This window comes from Cricetulus griseus (genome assembly GCF_003668045.3).
Source record: "Cricetulus griseus strain 17A/GY chromosome 1 unlocalized genomic scaffold, alternate assembly CriGri-PICRH-1.0 chr1_1, whole genome shotgun sequence".
In the NCBI taxonomy this organism is placed as follows: Eukaryota; Metazoa; Chordata; class Mammalia; order Rodentia; family Cricetidae; genus Cricetulus; species Cricetulus griseus.
The window spans coordinates 11,069,137-11,090,554 of record NW_023276807.1 but is presented as its reverse complement, the minus strand read 5'-3'; the positions used below and the strand labels follow the sequence as shown (position 1 = coordinate 11,090,554).

General features: G+C 41.6%; 1 protein-coding gene across 1 annotated transcript in view; it reads left to right on the top strand.

Annotated features, from left to right (window-relative positions):
- Vwa3b (von Willebrand factor A domain containing 3B) overlaps positions 1-21,418 on the top strand; it is a 176,942-nt gene that overhangs the window by 103,383 nt on the left and 52,141 nt on the right. Inside the window, 6 exon segments of the mRNA XM_035453446.1 lie at positions 1,462-1,641; positions 7,290-7,420; positions 9,826-9,983; positions 18,880-18,987; positions 20,805-20,892; positions 20,988-21,144. Of these exon segments, the coding sequence (XP_035309337.1) occupies positions 1,462-1,641; positions 7,290-7,420; positions 9,826-9,983; positions 18,880-18,987; positions 20,805-20,892; positions 20,988-21,144 (822 nt within the window).

The window sequence follows — 21,418 nt, the reverse complement described above, 5'->3', positions numbered from 1 at the left end:
GATGGAACTTGCTGAAGGAGCAAGGAAGCTGGATGAACTTCTAACACCGAGAACATGGGAGGGTCCTGGGACAACTGGGGATAGTTTCTGAAGGCACTAGTTTGGCTGTAGTGAGGAGGAAGATTGCAGAGGAATTCTTTCTTGGGAGGCAAGCAACGGTACTGCAAGTTGATCCTCGCCAAAAGGTGATCTTTGTCACACTCCAGGAGAGTAAATCATCTGCCAGTGCCCCTAGAACTGAAGTGTGGGTGTGTTCTCCACTTTTATCACCTGAGAACTGGGTGACACGGGGAAGCTTAATTGTACAGAACCTCAGTTTCTCCACCATTAATTAGAGGTGCTAGCTATGTGTCCCTTGAAGGGAATGGCCAGGGAAAGAGAGGACAGCAGGCAAATAACAGACAACTGACAGCTACATTTACAGCTGTAGCTGTCCTAGTTACGCAGCAACCCATACATGGGTCCCAGAATGCATGCTTTCTCTTGTCCTCACACTCCACAGTCTTTGAATATGTTTTATGTCCTCATGGTCACAGCATGGCTGCTACTATTGTGGGTGGAAGATGCATTTTCTAGGAATGGAGAAGGATATTAGACTCCTGTTTGTCTTTATATGGAGAAAGGGAATCTCTCCCTGAGAACTTCTAGGTCTCATTAGTCAGAATTGGGTGGTTTGGCCACTCCTAACTGTGAATGGTAAATTGTACTGTGTTATCACTGATGGTTTTTGTGATTTGCTTTTTGTTTGTTTTTTTAAACTGAGAATATGACTGTCGTGGGAAAAAAAAAAAAACTAGTGTTTTGTAGTTTTAAAAGACAAGAAGAATGGATAGTAGCTGGGCCGGCCATTATTCCTTCCAGGATGTGTAAAAGGATTAACTAAAAGTTGTAAGGAGGAACCAGGAACTTAAGCCCTAAACGAAAAGCCCAGTGCATGGAAAGACTTTTAACAGTTCTTCCCTTTTTCTCTCCCTCTATCTCTGAGAAGCAACTTGCCTACAACATGGCAAAAGCGGAACTTACTCTTTTGGTAGAGATGATTAGAAGCCAAATTGGGAAGCCAGGCACCCACTGTGTGGGACCCCAGTGGCCAGGGTGCTCTCTCCATGGGTCTCCATCCCAGGCCTTTCTCTAGTCCAGACCACGGCACAGGTGGCATGGCTTCTGTGCTTAGTGTACTTCAAGTTGAGGTGATTCTGTTAGATAAACCTTTTTCCTAACTTCCTTTTCCCACCACAGTGTGAATTTCAGAGGGAGAAGACCATGGCCTTTGGGTCCCCATGCTCTTTGGTAGTCGGTTTGCATATCGAAGTGAATTAACACATAGACAAAAAGTCACTCACTGTATGCACAATTCCTATCTCAGAATTTGACTGCCTGTGGCAAATACGAAGAATTTGTCAGATGATACCATTTTCTTTCTTTTTTACCCTCCCCCATTTCTCTTATTTATCATTTCAGCCACCAGAAATGGTGATGGACCACGTCAAACTCTTTCAGAATATCCCTATCTATGCCATCTCCTTCAATTACAACGATAAGCCTGCAAATAAGTTCTTGAAGGAGCTTGCTTCTTTGACTGGAGGAGAGTTCCATGCTTATGACTTTGCCTGCAAGGATCCCATTCTTCAGGATATTCAGGTGGGAACTTGATGCACTGAACAAGATGCATTTATCTTTTCGAGTGTTGCAAGTCTCAGATCAGGGGCAGCACCTGAGTTGGAAAAACTGTAGCCTTATACAAAAGTATGCAAGCAGCCAATGCACTAATGATGCACCAGTGTTTCTCCAAAATGTGGTCCAAGGATCTCAGGACACTTATGACATTGTGAACCTTGTGATCACAGGTACAATCCAGGAAGTCCTATAGGTATAATGGCCCAAGGATCTTAATAAATTTTGTTTTCTTTGTGATAGAAAGTCTTATATAGACACAAAAATATAAAAGTACATGGGTCAAATTTAACCACCACTCAATTCAACGATTAGGAACATTTTGTCAAAATTCAGGGGTCTGTTTTAAAAACAAGGATCCCAAGGAATGTTTTATTTTTAATTTTTCAAAAAATATGTTTTATTAGCTTATGGGTGTAGGTGTTTGCCTGCATATATGTCTGTATGCTACATACATGCCTGGTACCTAAAGACACCAGAAGAGAGCTTCAGATACCCTGGAATTACAGATGGTTCTAAGACACCATGTGACTGCTAAGAATTGAACCTGGGTCCATTGCAAGAACATCTAGTGCTTTAACTACTGAGCCAATTTCCCATATATATATATATATATATATATATATATATATATATATATATATATATATATGCTTTTAACTACTGCTGTATGTGAGAAACTACATATGTGTGAGAAACATTCAAAAAGGGGATCTAACCATGTGACCATCAGATAAAGCAATTCACTCAGATGGGCAAAGAGGGGAAAGTAAATGAAAGTATTCCCCAATCCTCCAGTCTTGCCCCGAAGCTCTGCTAGAGGAATGTGGAGTTGTTGCTTTTTGCCTTCTTGTATACCATACCCACGAAGAGACTTTAAACTGTAGCCAGGAGTTATAAGCACAAATCAGAAGCTGATCAACACTTAGACTAAGACTACTCGAGTCTGTGGACTGAACTAGGCAGAGGATCAGAGGGAATTGTGCTGTGCTGAGACCACCCAAGGTGGGGAACAGTAATGGATTGGTTAGTGAGCATGGGAAACTTCGTCCTCCTTTGGGTGTTTTGTAGAACACACAGAATTGTCATGCTTCCCTAGTGGAAATCTTAAGGACAAGGCTTGAGAGAATGAAACTACTTCCAAATAACTCAACCACATGCATCATAGAGCAACCCCCCCCCAATAATGATAGGGAAACAAACATATCTACATTGTCTGGAAACCAATCACATATTACCAGGCATGTGGAACAGTAGGGAAAAAAAGCTCTGTAGCTGATTTTAAGGTGTGTGTGTGTGTGTGTGTGTGTGTGTGTGTGTGTGTGTGTATTGTATGTTTGTATGTGTGTGTGTGTAGCTGTGTTAATGTAGACAACGTGGCTTTGGTGGGGGATAGCTACATAGACCATTGGAACAACCATGCCCACACACTCCTGACTACTTCTAGACAATTCAGAGAAGGAAAGATCGCCTTTCCACAAGCAAAATGATAAGCCTCAACCCAAATCTGATCTTCATCCACATATAGATCATTAACAAGCTGAGTGGATCATGAGCTTGAATATAAAACACAAAATTATAGAGGTTCTAGAAATAAGCTAAGGCCTTGTGGCATAGGGCTGTAATCACAGCTATTCAGAACCAAGGGAATCAGAAGTTCCAGATTTGCCTGGGTCATGTTTAGTCCAAGGCCAGTGTGCTGGCTAGTTGATTTTGTTTTGTTTTGTTTTAATGTCAACTCCACACGATCTACAGTCACAATCCCTCGATGAAGAGAAAGCCTTCATCAAGGGACTGCCTCCATCAGATTAACCTGCAGGCAAGTCTGTGAGCATTCTTCTGATCAATAATTGATGTGGGAGGGCCCAGCTCACTGTGGGTAGTGCTACTTCTCGGCAGGTAGACTTGGGGGATATAAGAAAGTCAGAGAGAGCAAGCCAGTAAGCAATGTTCCTCCATAGCCTCTACTTCACTTCCTGCCTCCAGGTTCCTACTTGAGTTCCTGCTCTGACTCCCCTCAATGAAGGACGGTGACCTGTACGACGAAATAAACCCTAGTCAGAATGTTTTATCACAACAACAGACAGCACACTAGAATAGCCAGCCTGCAAAATGCAATGAAACCTTTAAGAAAAACTTAAAGAGGGTCTGGGGAGATATAGATCAGTGGTAGAGCACTTGTCTAACATGGACAGTTTCCTGGGTTCAATCCCCAGGGCTATAAAAGTAACGTCTACTTAGAAAACCTGAAGAACATATGCAGCCATTCCACTGAAGAGGCCCCATGGATGTGCTGAATAAGCACACAAGAGGGGGCTGGGCACCACCAGTCTTAGGGGAATACAAGCTGAAGTCCAGACATTGTCACTCCAGACAATGTCACTCCAGGCAGAGGAAACTGAGTGCTGGTGGAATGAGAAACCAGGTCACTAACACATTGTTGGCTGGAGTACAAAACACGGGCACGCTGAAAAGCAGTCTGGCCATTTCTATAAAAGCAAAATATTTAATTACCATATGATCTGGTCCTTGGTCTACTGGGCATGCATTTCAGAGAATGAAAGCTTATATTCATATAAAGTATAAGTAGCCTTCCAGCTATCAAAAATGGTTGAGTTCATAGTTAAATGGTTTCCTCACAGGTGACTCCAGCCCCAGATGACCTCACTGCTGAATTGTACCAAATATTAAATATGAAAGTAATAGCAATTCTAGGGCTGAAAGTATAGCTCAGTGAGAGAACATTTGCTTAGCACATGCAAACATCTGGGTTTGATCCTCTGTCCTGGAAAGAAAGTTGTTCTTTGTAGATAGATTCTTCTAGAACTTTGAGAAGAGGGGGCACTTTCCCACTCCTCCTATAAGACAAACACTGACTTGATACAGAAATCTAACTAGAAGGTGATATTCCTCGGGTATAAATATGCAAAAGTCACCAACAAAATTTAACAAATAAAATACAGGAAACATCTGACATGCCCTACCATGGTGGATTTAGTGCAGACATGCAATGCTAGTTTAACATTTAAAAATCAACATATAGATCACCATATTAGCACACTTATTTTTGTCTTTCTTGTTTTATTTTATGTGGATGAGTATTTTGCCTGCATGTGTGTCTGTGTCCCACATGCATGACTAGTGTCCTTGGAGGCCAGAGGAGGACATTGGATCCCCTGGAACTGGATCACAAATGTTTGTTCCTCTGGGAGAGCAGCCAGCGCTCTTAACTGTTGAACCATCTCTCCAGTCCATTATTGTAATTTTTATTTATCCTTTGGAAATCTCATACATGTACACATCCTCCACCATTCCCTTTGAACTCTCCCAGAACCCACCAACACATCTCATGACTTCATGTCTTTTAAAAAAAATTATTAATAGCTTCCCGAGTCCACTCAGTGCTGACCATAAGTGAATGGGTACAGGGCACTGACTGGGTCATAAGCAGCTGTCGATAGCCAATCCAGCTTATTAAAGACACAACAAAACTTAAGGCTGGAGAGATGGCCTGGCGATTAAGAATACTTGTTCCTCTTCCAGAGGACCCAGGTTCAGTTCCCAGCACGTGGATAGCAACTGACAACCAACTGTAACTCCAGTTTCAGAGGATCACACACCCTCTTCTGGCTTCCACAGGCACCAGGCACGTGGCACACAGACATACATGCAGGTAAAATGCTCATACACATAAAATTAAATACATCCTTAAAAAATATAGCCATTTCAATTTATACATTAAACACTTTTTACCAAATTCAACGCACACTTCTGTAATAATTAAATCCTCAAATACCAGGCAAGGTACAAGGATGCTTGTTCATGCCACTTTACTACATCAGAAGCATAAGGAGTGAAAGGCACCAGGTGGGGGGGCGCCTATGTTTGTTTACATTCAGCATCATCATCTAGTTAGAAAATACCATTGAATACACAAAGGAGTTACAGGAACTAATTATTTACTTAGCCAGATTACAAGTCATAAGACTAAATGTACAAAAACAACTTTGCTTCTACCTTCTAGCAAAGGACAATAGACATTTTAAATAGAACTCACTGACAATAGCATCAGAAATAAAAAGAAGAAAACTTTGTGGGGATAAATCTATCAAAATAGGTAGGTCTTGTCATGGACCACAGTGAAACACTGCTGAGAGGTGCAGTCAGTATGTGTCAGAGGACTTGACAGTGTGAAGCTGTCCATTCTCTCCCAATGGATCTGTCTTTCAATACAATCCCAGTCAAAATCCAAGCAGGATTTTAACACGTGTGTGTGTGTGTGTGTGTGTGTGTGTGTGTGTGTGTGTGTGTGTGTGTGTGTGTATTTGTGTATTTGTGTATATGTGTGTGTGTTTAGATAGGATATAAAATTATAATCTATAGATGAATAAATTGATCATTTGGAATAAACCAAAATTAGAAGCTTCTTCTCTGAAAAGACTGCTGTAATGTTAAAAAGAAATCCTGTAGAGTAGGAGGGAAACATTTTCAAATTCTGTGTTCACTAAATAACTTATACCCACAATATTAAAAAAATTCTCAAAATTCAATAATGAGAAAACTCAAAATATGGGCCAAATATTTGAACAGACATTTTTATCAGAAAGAATATAATTGGGACCAGGTCAAGGGGGTACACACCTTGAGTTCAAGGCTAACCTGGGATATATATAGCAAGACCCTGCTTTAGGGAACAACAACACATTAACAAAAGAATATGCATATGGTAAATAACATGAAAGGAGGCACATCTTGGTTAGCAATGGGAAATCCACATTAAAACCACAAATAGACACTATTATGCAAGTGTTAGAAATGGCAGCCAGCTGTGCTCTATAGTTACAAGGATGTGGAGTGTCAGGGATCATACCTTGCTGGCAGGATTATAAATTGAACAACCATTTTGAAAAACAGTTTGGTAATTCATCCCAAACAGTGACATCACCATCCACATGATCGAGTTATCCAAGGCTCCTGTTTACCAAAAATAATTAGAAGCTTATGTCCACCCCAGTGACTCATACATAAGTGTTCATTGCTTTATCTGCAGCAGCCCAAGCCTGGAAAGAGCTCAGCTGCCCGTGAACAAGTGAATGGATACATTTTTATATTTATTATCACAGCAGAAAACTATTTAACAATAAGATGAATAAATAAAACTACTTAACCAGTAAAATGAATGAATGGTGGGTTCGTTCACACTGCAATGTGAGCGAATTTCAAAACAATTATGAGTGGAGGAAGCTCCAGAGGATCCGAGCGTTTATTGTATGATTCCATTTGCAGAAAATTCAAACTGATGTGTAATGACAGAATATGTTGACTAACTGCTTGATAATTGTGGAGAGAGAAGGAGACCAGATTTACAAATGGGGGTGGGGGTGTTTGGGGGAGGTGGTGGCTATGTTTACTTCCTTTTGTTGTAATAACTTCCCAAGTGTGTAAATTCCCTTTATTGTATGTGGCTAACAGACATTCAGGCTGGTTGGGCATGGGAGGGTGAGAACTCCGGGAGATTCTTTAGGTTTTTCTCTGCCTGATGGCGTGGTCTCCATCCAGGGCGTTTGCCCTCTCGTGCGTGGGAGCTTCAGACTGTCCACTTCTCATTTCACCAGGATGAAAACATGAGCCTTTTGATTCAGGAAGTGCAGCAGGGCTACAGCGACCTGGAGAAGATACAGGAGCTTTACTCTGAGTCCTTAGTCATGGACTGGTGGTACAATGGAGAAAAGGAAGCGGAGAGCAAGTGAGCTGCCTAAACCACCGGCCTGGCTGGGTCCTCTCCCCTGCTCCCAACCCCTCCCCACCCCCACTCCCTCCCCGCTTCCTCACTTCCTCCCAGCTCCCTGCACCCCCCCAGCTCCGCCTTTACCCTTCCAACTCTCCCCTACCTGCCCCACTCCCTGCTGCCTCTGTTCCCTCACCCCTGCCCCCCCCCCCATTTCATCCTCCTCCTCTCCCCTTTCTGAAGGGCTTTGGCGGATCTAGTGAGAGAAGCATGTAGTCTGGTTATGTTAGGGTATTTTACAGAAAGAGGGTGGCCTGGTAACAGTGCACTTTAGGTCACATATGCACTCTGTATTCTCTATCCAGTATAGGAAGCCCCCCCCCTAAAGGGCAGAAAAGGGTGGCAGGGCAGAGAGGGGTGGGTGCCTGAGGTGGAGACTTAGCCTGAGGTCTATCTAGGCTTCATTCTGTGAAGCATTAATAGGTACTTAACTTCCTCTCACACCTTTCCATGACCCGGGATCTGTTTCCTTATCAGGGCTGTGATGACAGGTCAGACATAGACACTTCTTCAGTCTTTCTCCAGCCTATATATATCGAACTTCTCGTTTAGTGGTTCACAAAAAACAAAAACAAAAAACAAAAACAAAAACCCACAACGGATCCCAATACTCGGGAAATGTTATTAAATCTTATTAAAGTGATTTAAAGTTGTTTGTACAGATATTCATGCCCATCTTGCCAGGAAAATGGCCAAAGAGCCAAAAGGGAGATAGCAAATGGAAAGACTGAAATACATTTATTAAGCAGAATTTTTTATTCATCTAAGCAGTCTTCCTATTAACAAATTAAGCATTAACACAGACATCAAATTAGGAGAAAAAGAGGCGTGTCCTACAGTGGGTTGTCTCTGAAAGAAAGTTTTGCAGTGTTTTGAGAATTTGGTTGAGGCACAAATGTGTTTCTAAACTTCGCAAATAAACTGAAAATCAAATAAGTAAACATCACTTGAGTATAAGCTAGCTTTTCCGTTCTTTCAGCCAGCACCATGACTGTCTTCCTTGTTTATACAAAGAAAATCTTAGACAAAATGACCAGCTGTTGCTTAGAACTTGGATTTGGTCTGCTGTCTCTTGTCTGTTATCTGACTCAGCAGTGAATGCAATGTTGTTTTGTGCTGGGAAGACTGCAGACTGGAGTTAGAGACAGGTTACTGTTGCAGCTGTCACACTCTGGATAAGTTGCTTATCTCAAGGAGCCTTTGTTTTCCCATCTGTAATGTGGGAAAGGGTGGTGATAGGTGGTTGAGTGGATGTGCTAGGTGGCTCACAATAGGAACTCCGACTTAACAGAGAAAACAGCAAAATGCGTGGCTCAGCCTACAGACTACCTCACTTCTCAGTTTAGTTAATGGCATTAGGAAAGTGATTTCTCCCATTTAGCTATTATCAACAACAGACTACTGTTTTGAAGTTTTCCATTAGGGAAAAAAAATTAACAGCCTCCAGATCTTTTTTTTTTTTTTTTTTTTTTTTTTTTTTTTTTATGTGCTGAGGATAAACCCTACACCAGAAGTGGGTGCATGAAGCCTGGTCCATTCTGTTGTGGATGGATGCACAGTGTGGATGAAGTCACACAAAAAACAGATCATGGGATGGGGCCACACAGCTGTCCTGTGGCTGCTGTTTTCAGAGCCTAGAGACAGAAATGTCTGGGATGAGACTTGAACATTGCTGGATCCCTCTTGGTCTCAGAGATTCTCTACAATCATTTGCTACCCTCTTTGCCAGTGTGGGAAGTCTACTCTTTTACAAGAGCTTGCTAAATGACACCAGTTAGAGAATTGGGTTTCCAGAATGCTAGCATGCTGCCTCTCATTGGTCCTCACTGCAGCCCCTATGTAGTCAGTGCACAAATGAAGCTCTGGGGCTGTAGATGACAAAACTGAAGAAGCTTAGCTCAGATTGAGTGACTTGAGTGAGGTCACACATCAGTGACAGCAGGCACACTGCCTGACTCAAGGCCTGGACCTAACGCTATCCTATGTCCATCCTCACACTCTCCTATGTTCATCCTGACATTCTCCTGTGTCCATCCTGACACGCTTCTATGTCCATGTACTCAGGCATATTCATGCTTAATTTGATAATAGGAAGACTGAGTCTTGGTGAACAGGAAGGTTGGATTAATACATGTATTTTAGCCTGCCCATTTTGCCGACACTCTTAGTTAAAAGGACTTCCTGCTGAGAAGTTAGCCTGGGCATGCTCACTTCTTTCAGTTTGTAGTGTTCAATGTGAGTGTATTAATCTGCTTATCATCCTTCTTAATGGACACTTTCTCTCTTTTTTTTTTTTTTTTTTTTTTTTTTGCCCTTCTTTTTATTGGTCTACTTAAAAAAAAAAAAAACTCTGAACCAAACAGGCATCAAAAGGAAATCACCTCCATGGTTTCAACCTCAGAAAAATATGCAAATTCTCAGTCGGCTGCTGACTCAATGATTGTTTCACCCCCAGATGTGTTTAAAGGACCATGGAAGGTTTCCTATGGAAAGACACAGAAAAAGAAAAGCCTCCATGCAGGTACCCGTGCATAGAATGGCATGACTCTTGCCTGGTTTTCTTTCAGTGAAATGGACTAAAACCAAACCCACATGGGATTTCTTTTAAGACCCTAATGTAAGCGTCTGTTTATTTGGTTGCCTTGCTCATTCCTGGCAAGACTACCACCTCTGAGCTATCCTCAATTTCTCATGCGTGTTTTATTCAATGAAATTTCTATTAAGACAATTTGCGTGATATCATAGCACTACTCTATAGACATCCTCCCCCATGGTAACATCTTACAAAATAATATTATGACATCACAAACGGATCATTGACATTGGTAAAACCCAAAGGTTTTATTCACATTTGTCCCAACTTTTCTTGTCTGACTGTTTGGGTTTTTATCATATGTATGGGGATGCAGGGAAATTCCATCACCATGAGGGCTCTATTGTTTGGTTGCCCTTTTACAGCCATGCCCATACATCTTATATACCTTGACCTTTGGGAATCACTGTTTTCTTTCTAAAATGTTACATTTCAAAAATATTTTAGGAACAGAATCACAGAATTGACTATTTTATCACTTAGCATGATTTTCTGTATATCCATAGACGATTATACATGTGTTAACAGTTCATTCCTTTTTATTGATAGTATTCCCGATAATATATGCACCACATTTGGTTTAACCGTTTACCTATTGATTAATCCAAATTACTCCAAATTTTAGTCTATTATAAATAAAGCAGATTATGAATATTCACGTACAAATTTGTTGTATCCATAAGCCTTCATTTATTTAGGATAAATACCCTATAGTGTAATTGCCAAAAGCTGTGGTAATTTAGCATTTCACTGTGAAGAAAATGACCAAACAATTTTCCCAAAGCAATTGTGCCATTTTGCCTTGAGTGAGTGACCAATCATTATACATTTTCAATGGCATAGTGTTTTACCACTCTTTTTAAGATACCAGTCTCCCTGATGGTCATATGATTGCTCACAATGATTTTTAATTTGCATTTCCATAGTTGCTAATGGTGTTGCCTGTCTTCATGCATTTCCTTGTTACTGTTGTTGTTTGCTAACTGGTGTCTATCTCTAGTGAGATGTCTGTGCATTTGTGTTGTGAATATTAAATGAATGCTTTGGGTTTCACTGGTGTGTTTTAAGAGTTCTCAAATGTTCTAGACACTAGGACTCAGAGTCATTTGAAACATTTTCTCTCCATTTGTGAGTTGTGTTCCCATCCATAGTAGAGCCCTTCATCAAGCAAATGATTTTAATGGATCAGGTTTTCCTTTCTTGGACCCTTACTGGTGTCAAATGGAAATACTAGTTTTAAGTCCTGAAAATTTTTTTTCTAGAAATTTTGTGGGTTTTCTTTTCTACATTTGATGTTCATTTTGTGTAAGGTTGGAGATTCAGCTCAAATACCTTCCTTCCCTCCTCCCTCTTTCTCCTCTTCCTTCTTTCCTTCCTTTCTTGGCTATAGTTATTGCTATCGTATGATTTGTTTTTTATTATATTTTTATTATTTAAATATATTTTGATCATATTCTTCCTTTTCCCCAGGTTGTTCCAGATCCTCTTTCCCTCCCTACTCACCTAACTTTGTTATTTCTCAATAAACAAACAAAAGCCCAATTCAAAAACAAAATCCCCAAAACCAAGAAAACAAAATAAAAACATGCTACATAGGAAAAGAAAATAAAACCCACAAAACTATAACCAAATTAAAGCGTGTACACACAAATATACACACAAAAAAAAATAAAAAAAACAAACCAAAGCTGTGGAGTCCATTTTATGTTGGCCAACTATTCCTGAACATGAAGTCTGCCCTGTTGGTATACCCAGTGTCACTCTACTGATTTTCCCTCTCCCTGCAGTAATAAGTGATAGTTCAATTGTTAACCTTTACCCTAGTTGTGAGATTTTCTTTCTTTCTTTCTTTCTTCCTTTCTTTCTTCCTTTCATCCATTCACTTAAAAAATAACAAAATAAAATATAATAAGATAAGATAAAAACTATTACATTAAAGTAATAAGATAAGACAAACGGACAGAAGGAAAAGAGCCAAGGCACAAGAATGAGACCCACTCATTCAATCAGGAATCTCATAAAAACACTAAACTGGAAGACAACATATACACAGAAGACCCATGTAGTCCGTGTGCATAATGCTTCAGTCTCTGTGAGTTCATATGAGCTTTGCTCATGTTCATTTAGAGGGCCTTGTTTTCTTGGTGTCCTCCACCCACTCTGGCTCTTACATTCTTTCCAGCTCTTCTGAGGAGTTCCCTGAGCTCTGAGGGGAGGGATTTGATTGAGAGATTCTACTTAGGATTGAGTGTTCCAAGGCCTTTCTCTTTTTCACTGTCTGCATAATGTCTGGCTGCGGGTCTCTGTTTCCGTTGGCTGTAGGAGGAAGCTTCTCTGATGATTGCTAAACAAGGCACTGATCTATGAGTATAACAGTATATTATTAAGAGTCATTATATCACTACATTTTTTTCTTCTTTTTTAAACCAGTAAGTAGTATTTGGTTTTACCCTAAGTCCCTGGCTATCTACTCTCAGGTTCTTGGTCACCCAAGCAGTGTCAGGTATGGGTTTGATCTCACGGAGTGGGCCTTAAATCACTTATTGGTTGGTTGCTTTGTGCCACCATTGCCCTAGCATATCTTGTAGGTGGGATATGGTTGCAGATAAAAGGTTGTGTCTGGCTTGATCTTTATGTTTCTCTCTTGAGAGTATGCAGAGTACATTCCTATTCCAAAGATGCTGGAATGTAGGGGGTGAAGGCTCTATGTAGGTACCAGCTCAACATCTCCATCTTCAATGAGTTGTATAGATGTTGTCTTCAGCAATGGGGCCTTGCTGTCTTGGCAACAGCCTGGGTCATTTGGATTTCCAAGGGATCCCTTTGGCCAACAACTCAATTAGATATAACCCAATCCTGGTAATGGAAGCTTCTTTTGGTGACAAAAGACGGCCAGTTGGGACTCTGTCTCCCCCATTATTTAGCAATTTCATTTAGATTGCCCTCATATAAGTATATATTTTAGGAAGTTTCTACTGTATTAGGTTTTCATATTGCCCCTCAAATGCCCCTTAATTTTAGCTGTGTCTCCCTGTACTCCCTCCCCAATACTTTGGGGCTCAAGAGACAGTTCAGTGTTCAAGAGCACTTGTTCTTGTAGAGGCCCTGCGTTCAGTTTTCAGCACCCACATGGCAACCCACATCTGTATAACTCCAGTTCCAGTGGATATGGCATCTTTTTCTGGCCTCTGTGGGCACCAGGAACACACATGGTGTAATACATATGTACAGAAAAATATTAATATACACAAAATAAAAACGAATTTCTTTAGAAAACCCATTACTTCATTTTGTTAATTTTACACATTTGTAAAGATAGTGGGACATATTTAATGTGCATTAAATGTATTTTCAGTGGTCTGTCCCATTGATCCATTTCTCTTCCCTTTGCCAATACCATTTAGTCTTGATTGATAGAATATCAACATCACAGACAGTGATTTCTTTAATATTTTTATTCTAAAGAATATTTTAATTATTCTAGTCCTTGATGTTCCTGTGTGAACCTTAGAATGCATTTGTCCATTTCAATTATAAAACTCTCTGGGAGTTATTAGTAATTGCATTAAATATCTGATTTTGTTTGGCATATCACCCAACACACAAGCATGGAATTTCTCTCTACTCATTTGGGTCTTCTTTGATGTCCCATAAAAATACAGTGGCTGGTTTTGTTCAATCTGTAACTGGGTACCTTGCTGAAATCAGTAGTATGAAGAGCTCTACTTTGGGTAGATTTCTTGTCATGTTCTATATGGTTACACTATTTAAGTAGGGACACTTTTGTATTTCTTGTCTCCATTCTTTCTGGCTTTATTTCACTTCTTGCCTCATTTCAGTGGCTAGAATCTCTAGTGCTATTCTGAATAAAGGTAGCAGTGGTCATCATTTTCTTTTTCCCAATATTGGGGGGAAAGAATTAAATAAGATTTCATCTGTGCAGATTTTCATCTGTTCTTTATCAAGCTGAGAATGTGATCCACTTAACTTTCTGGAAGGTTTTTATTTTTCATCAATAGGTGCTGGATTTCATTAGGTGCATTTTCTACATCAATTGATACCTGATTTTTCTTCTTTGGTGTATTGGTGGGGTAGATTGTATTGTTTGTTTTGAAATACTGAATCAACCTTATATTTTTTTTTCTAGCTTGCTTTCTGTTCCTGTGATTAAACACTCTGACCAGAAGCAACTTTGGAGAGGAAAGGGTTTATTTCATCTTACAGTCTACCATTGAGGGAGTCAGGAGAGGAATTCCAGCAGGGACTTGAGGCAAACCTTTGGAAGAACACTGCTGGCTGCTTTACCAGGCCCATAATTCACTAGCCTTCTCATACAGCCCATGATCATCTGCACAAGGAATGGTGCCACCCACAGTGGACCAGATCTTCTTACACCAACCAACAATCAAACACCTCCTCCCACCCCCCAGGCCAATCTTATCTGAGCAATCCTTCAATTGAGATTACCTTTTCCGGTGATTCTAGGCTGCATCAAGTTGTCAGTTCAAGCTAACTAACACCTAAACAGTCTCAGTGTACAATGATTGTAATCTATCACTTGCTAATATATTTTGAGGGCTTTCATGTTAAAGTTCATAAAACTTACTAGTCTGCAATTTTCTTTCCTTTAAAGTACTGTTTTCCAAGTTTTTATGTCAGGCTAACACCATCCTCATCAAATGGGTTGTGTTTTTCTCCTCTTCCTTTCTTGGAAGTGATGCAATTTCTGGGGGTTGTGTAAAATTATCATGGAGCCAATTGGATCCAGAAATCTCTGAAAAGAGATATTCATCCCAAGTTTGATTTCTCATGGTTCTAAGATATCTTTATCATCTATTCATCTTGTCTGGTTTTTGGAAATTTGTGATTTCTGGTTTTTGGGTTGTTATTTTTTTTTTCTTTGAGAATTTGGTCATTATTGTTAAATTTTTGCTTAAATTAGAAATAAAGAAGAAAAGAGGCGGATGAGACATAAGACTAAGAGACATATTAGACATACTAAGCAGTTTATTATAGGCCTGGCAGAGTAGGGAGACTAAAGGAGAAGGGAAACAGGTTAATGGCTGACCGCCATGGCCAGTCGCCATAGAGAGAGAGAGAAGAGAAGCAGAAGCAGACAGAGAAGAATAGAGAGTGTAGAGAGAGTTTAAATGGCCAAGGATCTGTCTTTTAAAGGGGTCCTCTGCACCTATGTGCAGACTTAGTTCCTATGACCCTGAGCCCCCAGGTTGGACCACATGGCCAAGATAGTGGCGACCCTAAGCCACTTTTTTGTCTGTTTACCCGTCTGTTGGCTGCAACCAGAAAGGTTCCTCTATGCATTTCCCATTGGTGAGGCAAATGGAAAAAGCGGCAAAAAGCTCCTCTCCGGATGCCAGATGGCCTGGTGGAGTTGCCTGGGGCCTGGCCCCGAAGGGGACACAGCTGTCCCAAAATGGAAAAGGACCCAGTGGTCTGAACTGAAAAAGCAAAAAAGCACCGCTCCTGGAGCAGGATTCCAAACCTGACCCACAGGAAATTTAAGGGATATCTTACCAGATGGTAGCGAACAGGCAGATGAGTGGGTTCCAAAGATGGTTAGTTGGAAAAGCAATGACTTGAAGTGCACAGAGTTCCGGCATCTCAGGCTGCTGCAGGCAAAAGGAAGTGCCAAGAAAAACTGAGATGGAAAGTGGGTTATGAGTTCAGACTTTAGGATCCCCTAAATTTTCTGCACCCCTGGCGGGAGAGGTTTTTGGGGAGAGCCTAAACCTAGTTGGGCGCCAATGTTAAGTTTTTGCTTAAATTAGAAATAAAAAAGAAAAGAGGCAGATGAGACATAAGACTAAGAGACATATTAGACATATTAACCAGTTTATTATAGGCCCAGAGAGTAGGAAGACTAAAGGAGAAGAGAAACAGGGTTAATGGCTGACCGCCATGGCCGGTCGCCATAGAGAGAGAGAAGAGAAGCAGAAGCAGACAGAGAAGAGTAGAGAGTGTAGAGAGAGCGTAAATGGGCAGGGATCTATCTTTTAAAGGGGTCTTCTGCACCTGCGTGCAGACTTAGTTCCCATGGAACTCTTGGCTGGGTACTGCCTGTTCCACCAGGTAACAGGGACAGGCCAGCATAATGCCCAAACCTTTCAATTATCCTTCTAAATTCCTACCTTGTAAAGCAACTTATTCATTGTATTCCTTCATTGGCTTTCAGTTGCTGCAAGACCTATAGTTGTGTCTCCCATGTCTGTTGATATAATGATTTGTGCCTGTCTTCTCCTTTTGTTTTTATTCAGTCTTGTCAGGGGGTTTAATCAGTTTTATTTTCTATTTATTCATCAATTTTTTTATGGATAGGGTCTTTGAAATTCTCATCAAATAATCTTAATTTCTGATTTTCATTGATGACATTTTATTGCCCTTTGTTATTCGAGGTGCGTTTTTCTTCTTGACAGAAGAGTGAATTTTTGAAAAATATTTTTTATCGTGTGTGCATATATGTGTGTGTTGTGTGTATAGTGATGTGTATTGTGTTTTATGGGTGTGTGCGCTGTGTGTATAGCACGTGTGTATTGTATGTAAATGTGTGTGTGCTGGGTATACTTACATGAGTTCAGGTAACCACAGAGGCCAGAAGAGGGTGTCGGATCCCCTGGAGCTGGAGTTTGCAAGCTGTTGTGAACCATCTGACATGGGTGCTAAGAACTGAGCTTGGTCTTCTGCAGGAGCATCATGGGCTTTAAACCACTGAGCCACCTCTGCAGCTCTAACTGATGTTTTTAAACCCTACCCTGGGCACTCTGCTGTGTTAGGGACACTGGATCCTACTGAGATCTTTTATTTTGGCAAGTTGCCACTGTGTTTGTTAGACATGTTGACTCTAGCCTGTTTTTGTGGGCTGTGGTTCCAATGATTTAGAAATTCTTACTGCATTTGTGATAGATTTTTGTGTCTCTGCTGGTTCTGCTTGAGGTGGCAGCATCGGGGGTCCTAAGACCAGATTGCTAAGTGTATGCTAGGAGCACAGTGACTTCTCCCAGTGCTGTCACTTGGTGTCTCATGTGTCTAGGCAAGAAAAGGCAATCAATCCCCAAGCCTCATGCATATCCTGTCTACTCGATTTTGATGACACTGTCCAGAGGGAAATAGTTTAGGCTCATGGAAACAAACAGGCTCCATTTCCACCCTTGGGCATGTCCTTTTGCCATCCTGACTCTGGTGAGCCTGACTTTTGCTAGACCTGCAGTTTCATTCTTCTTCTAAGTGTCTTATGACCTTTGTCCCTCTCATCACATCACTTAGATTTTGGATCCTCGCTATCAACAGGCAGCCATGTACTAAATTTAATTTTACCTTAATGTTTAATGTAGAAGAGCAATGAGACACGGTGGGTGGGCAAACAGTGTGGGGAGTTGTTACACCATTGTCAAATACAGGTTTCCACTTAGCTCTCTTCTGTGCTTCATTGATCTCTCGCCCACAGGCATCATTCCCAAGAAAATGTGTCTTCTTTTAAAACACCTGGCTGAAGAAGCAGCCAAGACAGGCTCCACCCTCTAGTTACTTAGAAACCAATGAACTGCCTATAGCAAGTTCCCTTATCCAGTCATGGAACCCACTGGGGTTACTAATGTGTGCAAAAGAAGAAGAAAGGACACTGACCATGTAAAGATTTCCCACTAGTAATCATTCAGGCTATCATGTGGGGAAGAGTGAGCTGTTGTTGAGAACACAGCAGGATTCACACCAGTGCCCACTTGAGGTTGTGCCTCTGGCTTGTAAAGAGCACAAAATGCATCTACCACTAGCGTGTTTGTGTTATCAAACGTGGAAAGCCATCAAAATGCCCTGCCATATACTCACTGTTCTTTAATGCATACAAGTAAATGCCAATATTTCATGAATGTTGTCCTTTAGTTACAAGGACCAACAAAGGTTTCAGGGCAGTGTAAGTTGCCTGGCAGCAACTGTGGTAGGCAGAATTTGTAAAGTGACCTACCAGAGATGTCTTGCCCTACACCACACAACTTTTAAAGTTATCCAGGTGGGTTTAGTGTAACCACACAAAATGCCTTTAAAAATGGGAGCTTTCTCTAGCTGGTGGCAGAAGAGGAAGTCTGGGAGGCCTGAATGATGAGAGGAATTTAATGTGTTGTGGCTGACCTAAATATGGGGACACACACGGTAGGCTACGTGAATAGTGCCTCAAGGAGCTGAGAGAGACCCCTTGCCTGTATGGAACATGGGCCTCAGCTCTACAATCGCAAGAAACTGCACCCTCCTCCTCTCCCTTTCCTCCTCCTCTTCTTCCTCTCTCTCCTCCAATCTGAATGAGCTTGGAAGCAAATTCCTTTTCTGTAGGGGCACAGCTTGAATTGAACTGAAGAATGCAATCAGTGTGACAAACCATCCTCTGCAAATGGAAAACTAAAGTTAATTAGTTATATTATTTTTTTAAAAAGAGAGAGAGAGAGAGAGAGAGAGAGAGAGAGAGAGAGTGCGTGTGTGTGTGTGTGTGTGTATGTATGTATTTGGAGAGGAGATGGGTCACCTTTGGGTGTTTTTCCTCACCTGTCTTCCACCTTGTTTTTTTTTTGAGACAGGGTCTCTCCAGCCAGGCTCGACTGGTGAATCAGCAAGCCTAAGGAGATGACACATCCCCAAGTGATGGGATTTCAACCACACCTTGCTTTTTATTTTCAAATGGTTTCTGGGGATCAAAGTGCATAGCAAGCACTTTATTTACTGAGCCTAAAGTTACATTAATTTGATAAAGTAGTTCTACTTAATCAAACATCTCCTTCCATCCCCAACTCCCATAACCCTCTCTATGTGGTATCAACAGAAGCGACCAAAACCAGCCTGCTCAGAAGCAACATATCCAAGAGCTGCAATGACACGAAGGAGAGCTCCAACTCCAACGACTGCGCTCCTGCTTCTCTGAGTGACCAAGGCAAGCATAAGAGGGGCCTACCCCAAGAAACCCCTTTCATCTTCTTTTGGCCTGCTGGTCTATGCCTGAAAGACATGGGTGGGATAGGTTGGGGGGAGTAAAACAAAAAAGTCACACTTAAAATGTTGCATATTCCTCCCTGGAAAGCTCCCTTGGAAATCAGATACACCTACTTTAGTGCCTGAATTTCCCTAGGGTTAGATTTGTGCTACACATGTCTGTGTGTTTGGCACACTCATGGCTCATTCGGCTACCATGTCAGTTGAAATGCCTGCTACTCTGTGCTTTAAATCTGAAACTCTTGCCACCCAGCCAGCCCCTTTCTGGTTCCAATAGTCAAACACAAAAGCATGAGGAAGGTATAACTTGTCCACTGAGTGGCTAATGATGAGATGATTTTTCTTGAATCGAATACATTGAATCCTATAGTGTGTTCTCTACATTCAAACAGTTACTTACTAAATCCTGAGCATAGTACACAGTCCCTTATGTAGTAGGAAGCACCTGATTGGCAAAGATGCACCTGTGTTAACCTGTCACAGTTGCATCAGACTCTGTTAGCTTCAGTGCCGCTGTGTGGGGAACCTTCCCAAATAGCTTGCATGTCCTCAGCCAGCCACATGCAGCCTGCTGCTTTGCACGACCTCAGCTGCCTACATGCAATCCATTTATTATGGAACTTAGCACATTATGACTAGAACAAGGTTTCTTTTTTTAACATTTTTTTATTTGAATTAGAAACAAGATTGTTTTACATGACAATCCAAGTTCCTTTGTCCCTCCCGTCCTCCCCTACTACCCCCCAACTAAAACCCTACCTATCACATATCCTTTCTGCTCCCCCTGGATGGTGAGGCCTTCCATAGGGGGTCATCTTCCATAGGGTGTCATCAGAGTCTATCATATCCCTTGGGATAGGGCCTAGGCCCACCCCTGGCTCAGGGAGTATTCCTCTATGTGGAGTGGGCTCCCAAAGTCCACACCTATGCTAGGGGTAAATACTGAACTACTACAGGAGGTTCTGTAGATTTCTGAGGTTTCCTCACTGAAACCCATGTTCCTGGGGTCTGGATCAGTCCCATACTGGTTTCCCAGCTATCAGTCTGGGGAGCAAGAGCATGTTCAGGTCAGCTGTTTCTGTGGGTTTCACCAGCCTGGTCTGGACCCCTTTGCTCTTCACTCGTCCTTCTCTGCATCTGGATTCCAGTAGAACATGGTTTCTTAAACATTTAACCAATGCACATCTGAACTTTTCCTTCTTAGCTGCTGCTAATTCAATGACGGAATATTCCTTTCCGTTTAGAAATCCAAGTTTATATAAGGACATATGTCTAAAATCCCACACACTAATTTCAAAATTTGAACTTAACGATTCAACGGACTCTAACAGTCTTTGGTTTCCCACACCAAGCTGAAGAGCCATGAAACAAAGTGTCTGAATTGAAAATGTCGACCAAGTCACTCCCCTGGTAGTTGTGGGGGAGCCTAATGCTGACCAATCGCTGGTAAATCATAGTCTTGTTAAACATTTTGAATGTGGTTTTTGAAGAAACAGATTATGAGTGCACCTGATTCTTCTATGGAGAGAATGCTCACTGCATGGGGGGCGGGGAGGGAGTGGGTGTGGCAGGGCAGGGCTGTATCACCTGTGCCTGGGGTGCCAGGGGAAGCACCTAATGCGTTTTGCCTGAGAGCCTGCACTAGCAGGTTAAACTATGGCCTCTGAAGTGTGGGCTGCCATTATTCCTCCATCTGAGCAAGCATGATCGACCCTTGATGTCAGCCCCGATATAAACAGCTGCCATTTCATTCCACAGAAGTGAACATCCTACTGATAAATAAGTACCTCAATGACAAGTTGTCAGAAAGACTCACTAGAAATGAAAGCCAACTCAGTGACCACACGTGAGTGCTTTAATCTAAGGGATTCAATTGGTTCTGGTTTTGTTTGTGAACGACTTAAGTTGCAAGTTTTAAACACTACTGTCTTGTGTTCTTAGCTCTTCAGACATGTCCTCTGAAAACTGGCTCCAAAACCATAGCCTGGTGGCCAAGAAGCTCACCCTCATGGATGCCTTGACTGCGACGATGGTGCCCCACAGCGCCACCTATGTTCCCATCCTGAATAAGCCTGTTGCCTCCAAGGTCTTCAAAGAGGTAATGTGATTGACTATCTGTGTGCCCCTGCTCCAGATGCTTTTTTTATTTTCTGCTCCAATAAAAAATAACCCGCTTTAATCTCTTGATGAGTTGTATTAGAGATGTATTGGAAGAAGTTATGTGTAGAGGCAATAGATGAGGGAGCGGAGAAGTAGGGACTCTTTGGCTTCTCCTAGGGCAGGAGGAACTGGCCTTTGCTGAGCTAGAAGTTGGTGGCTCTTTGCTTCTGTGGGGATGTGTGGAGCTTCAGAGATGGCAAAAGCTCTCCAGC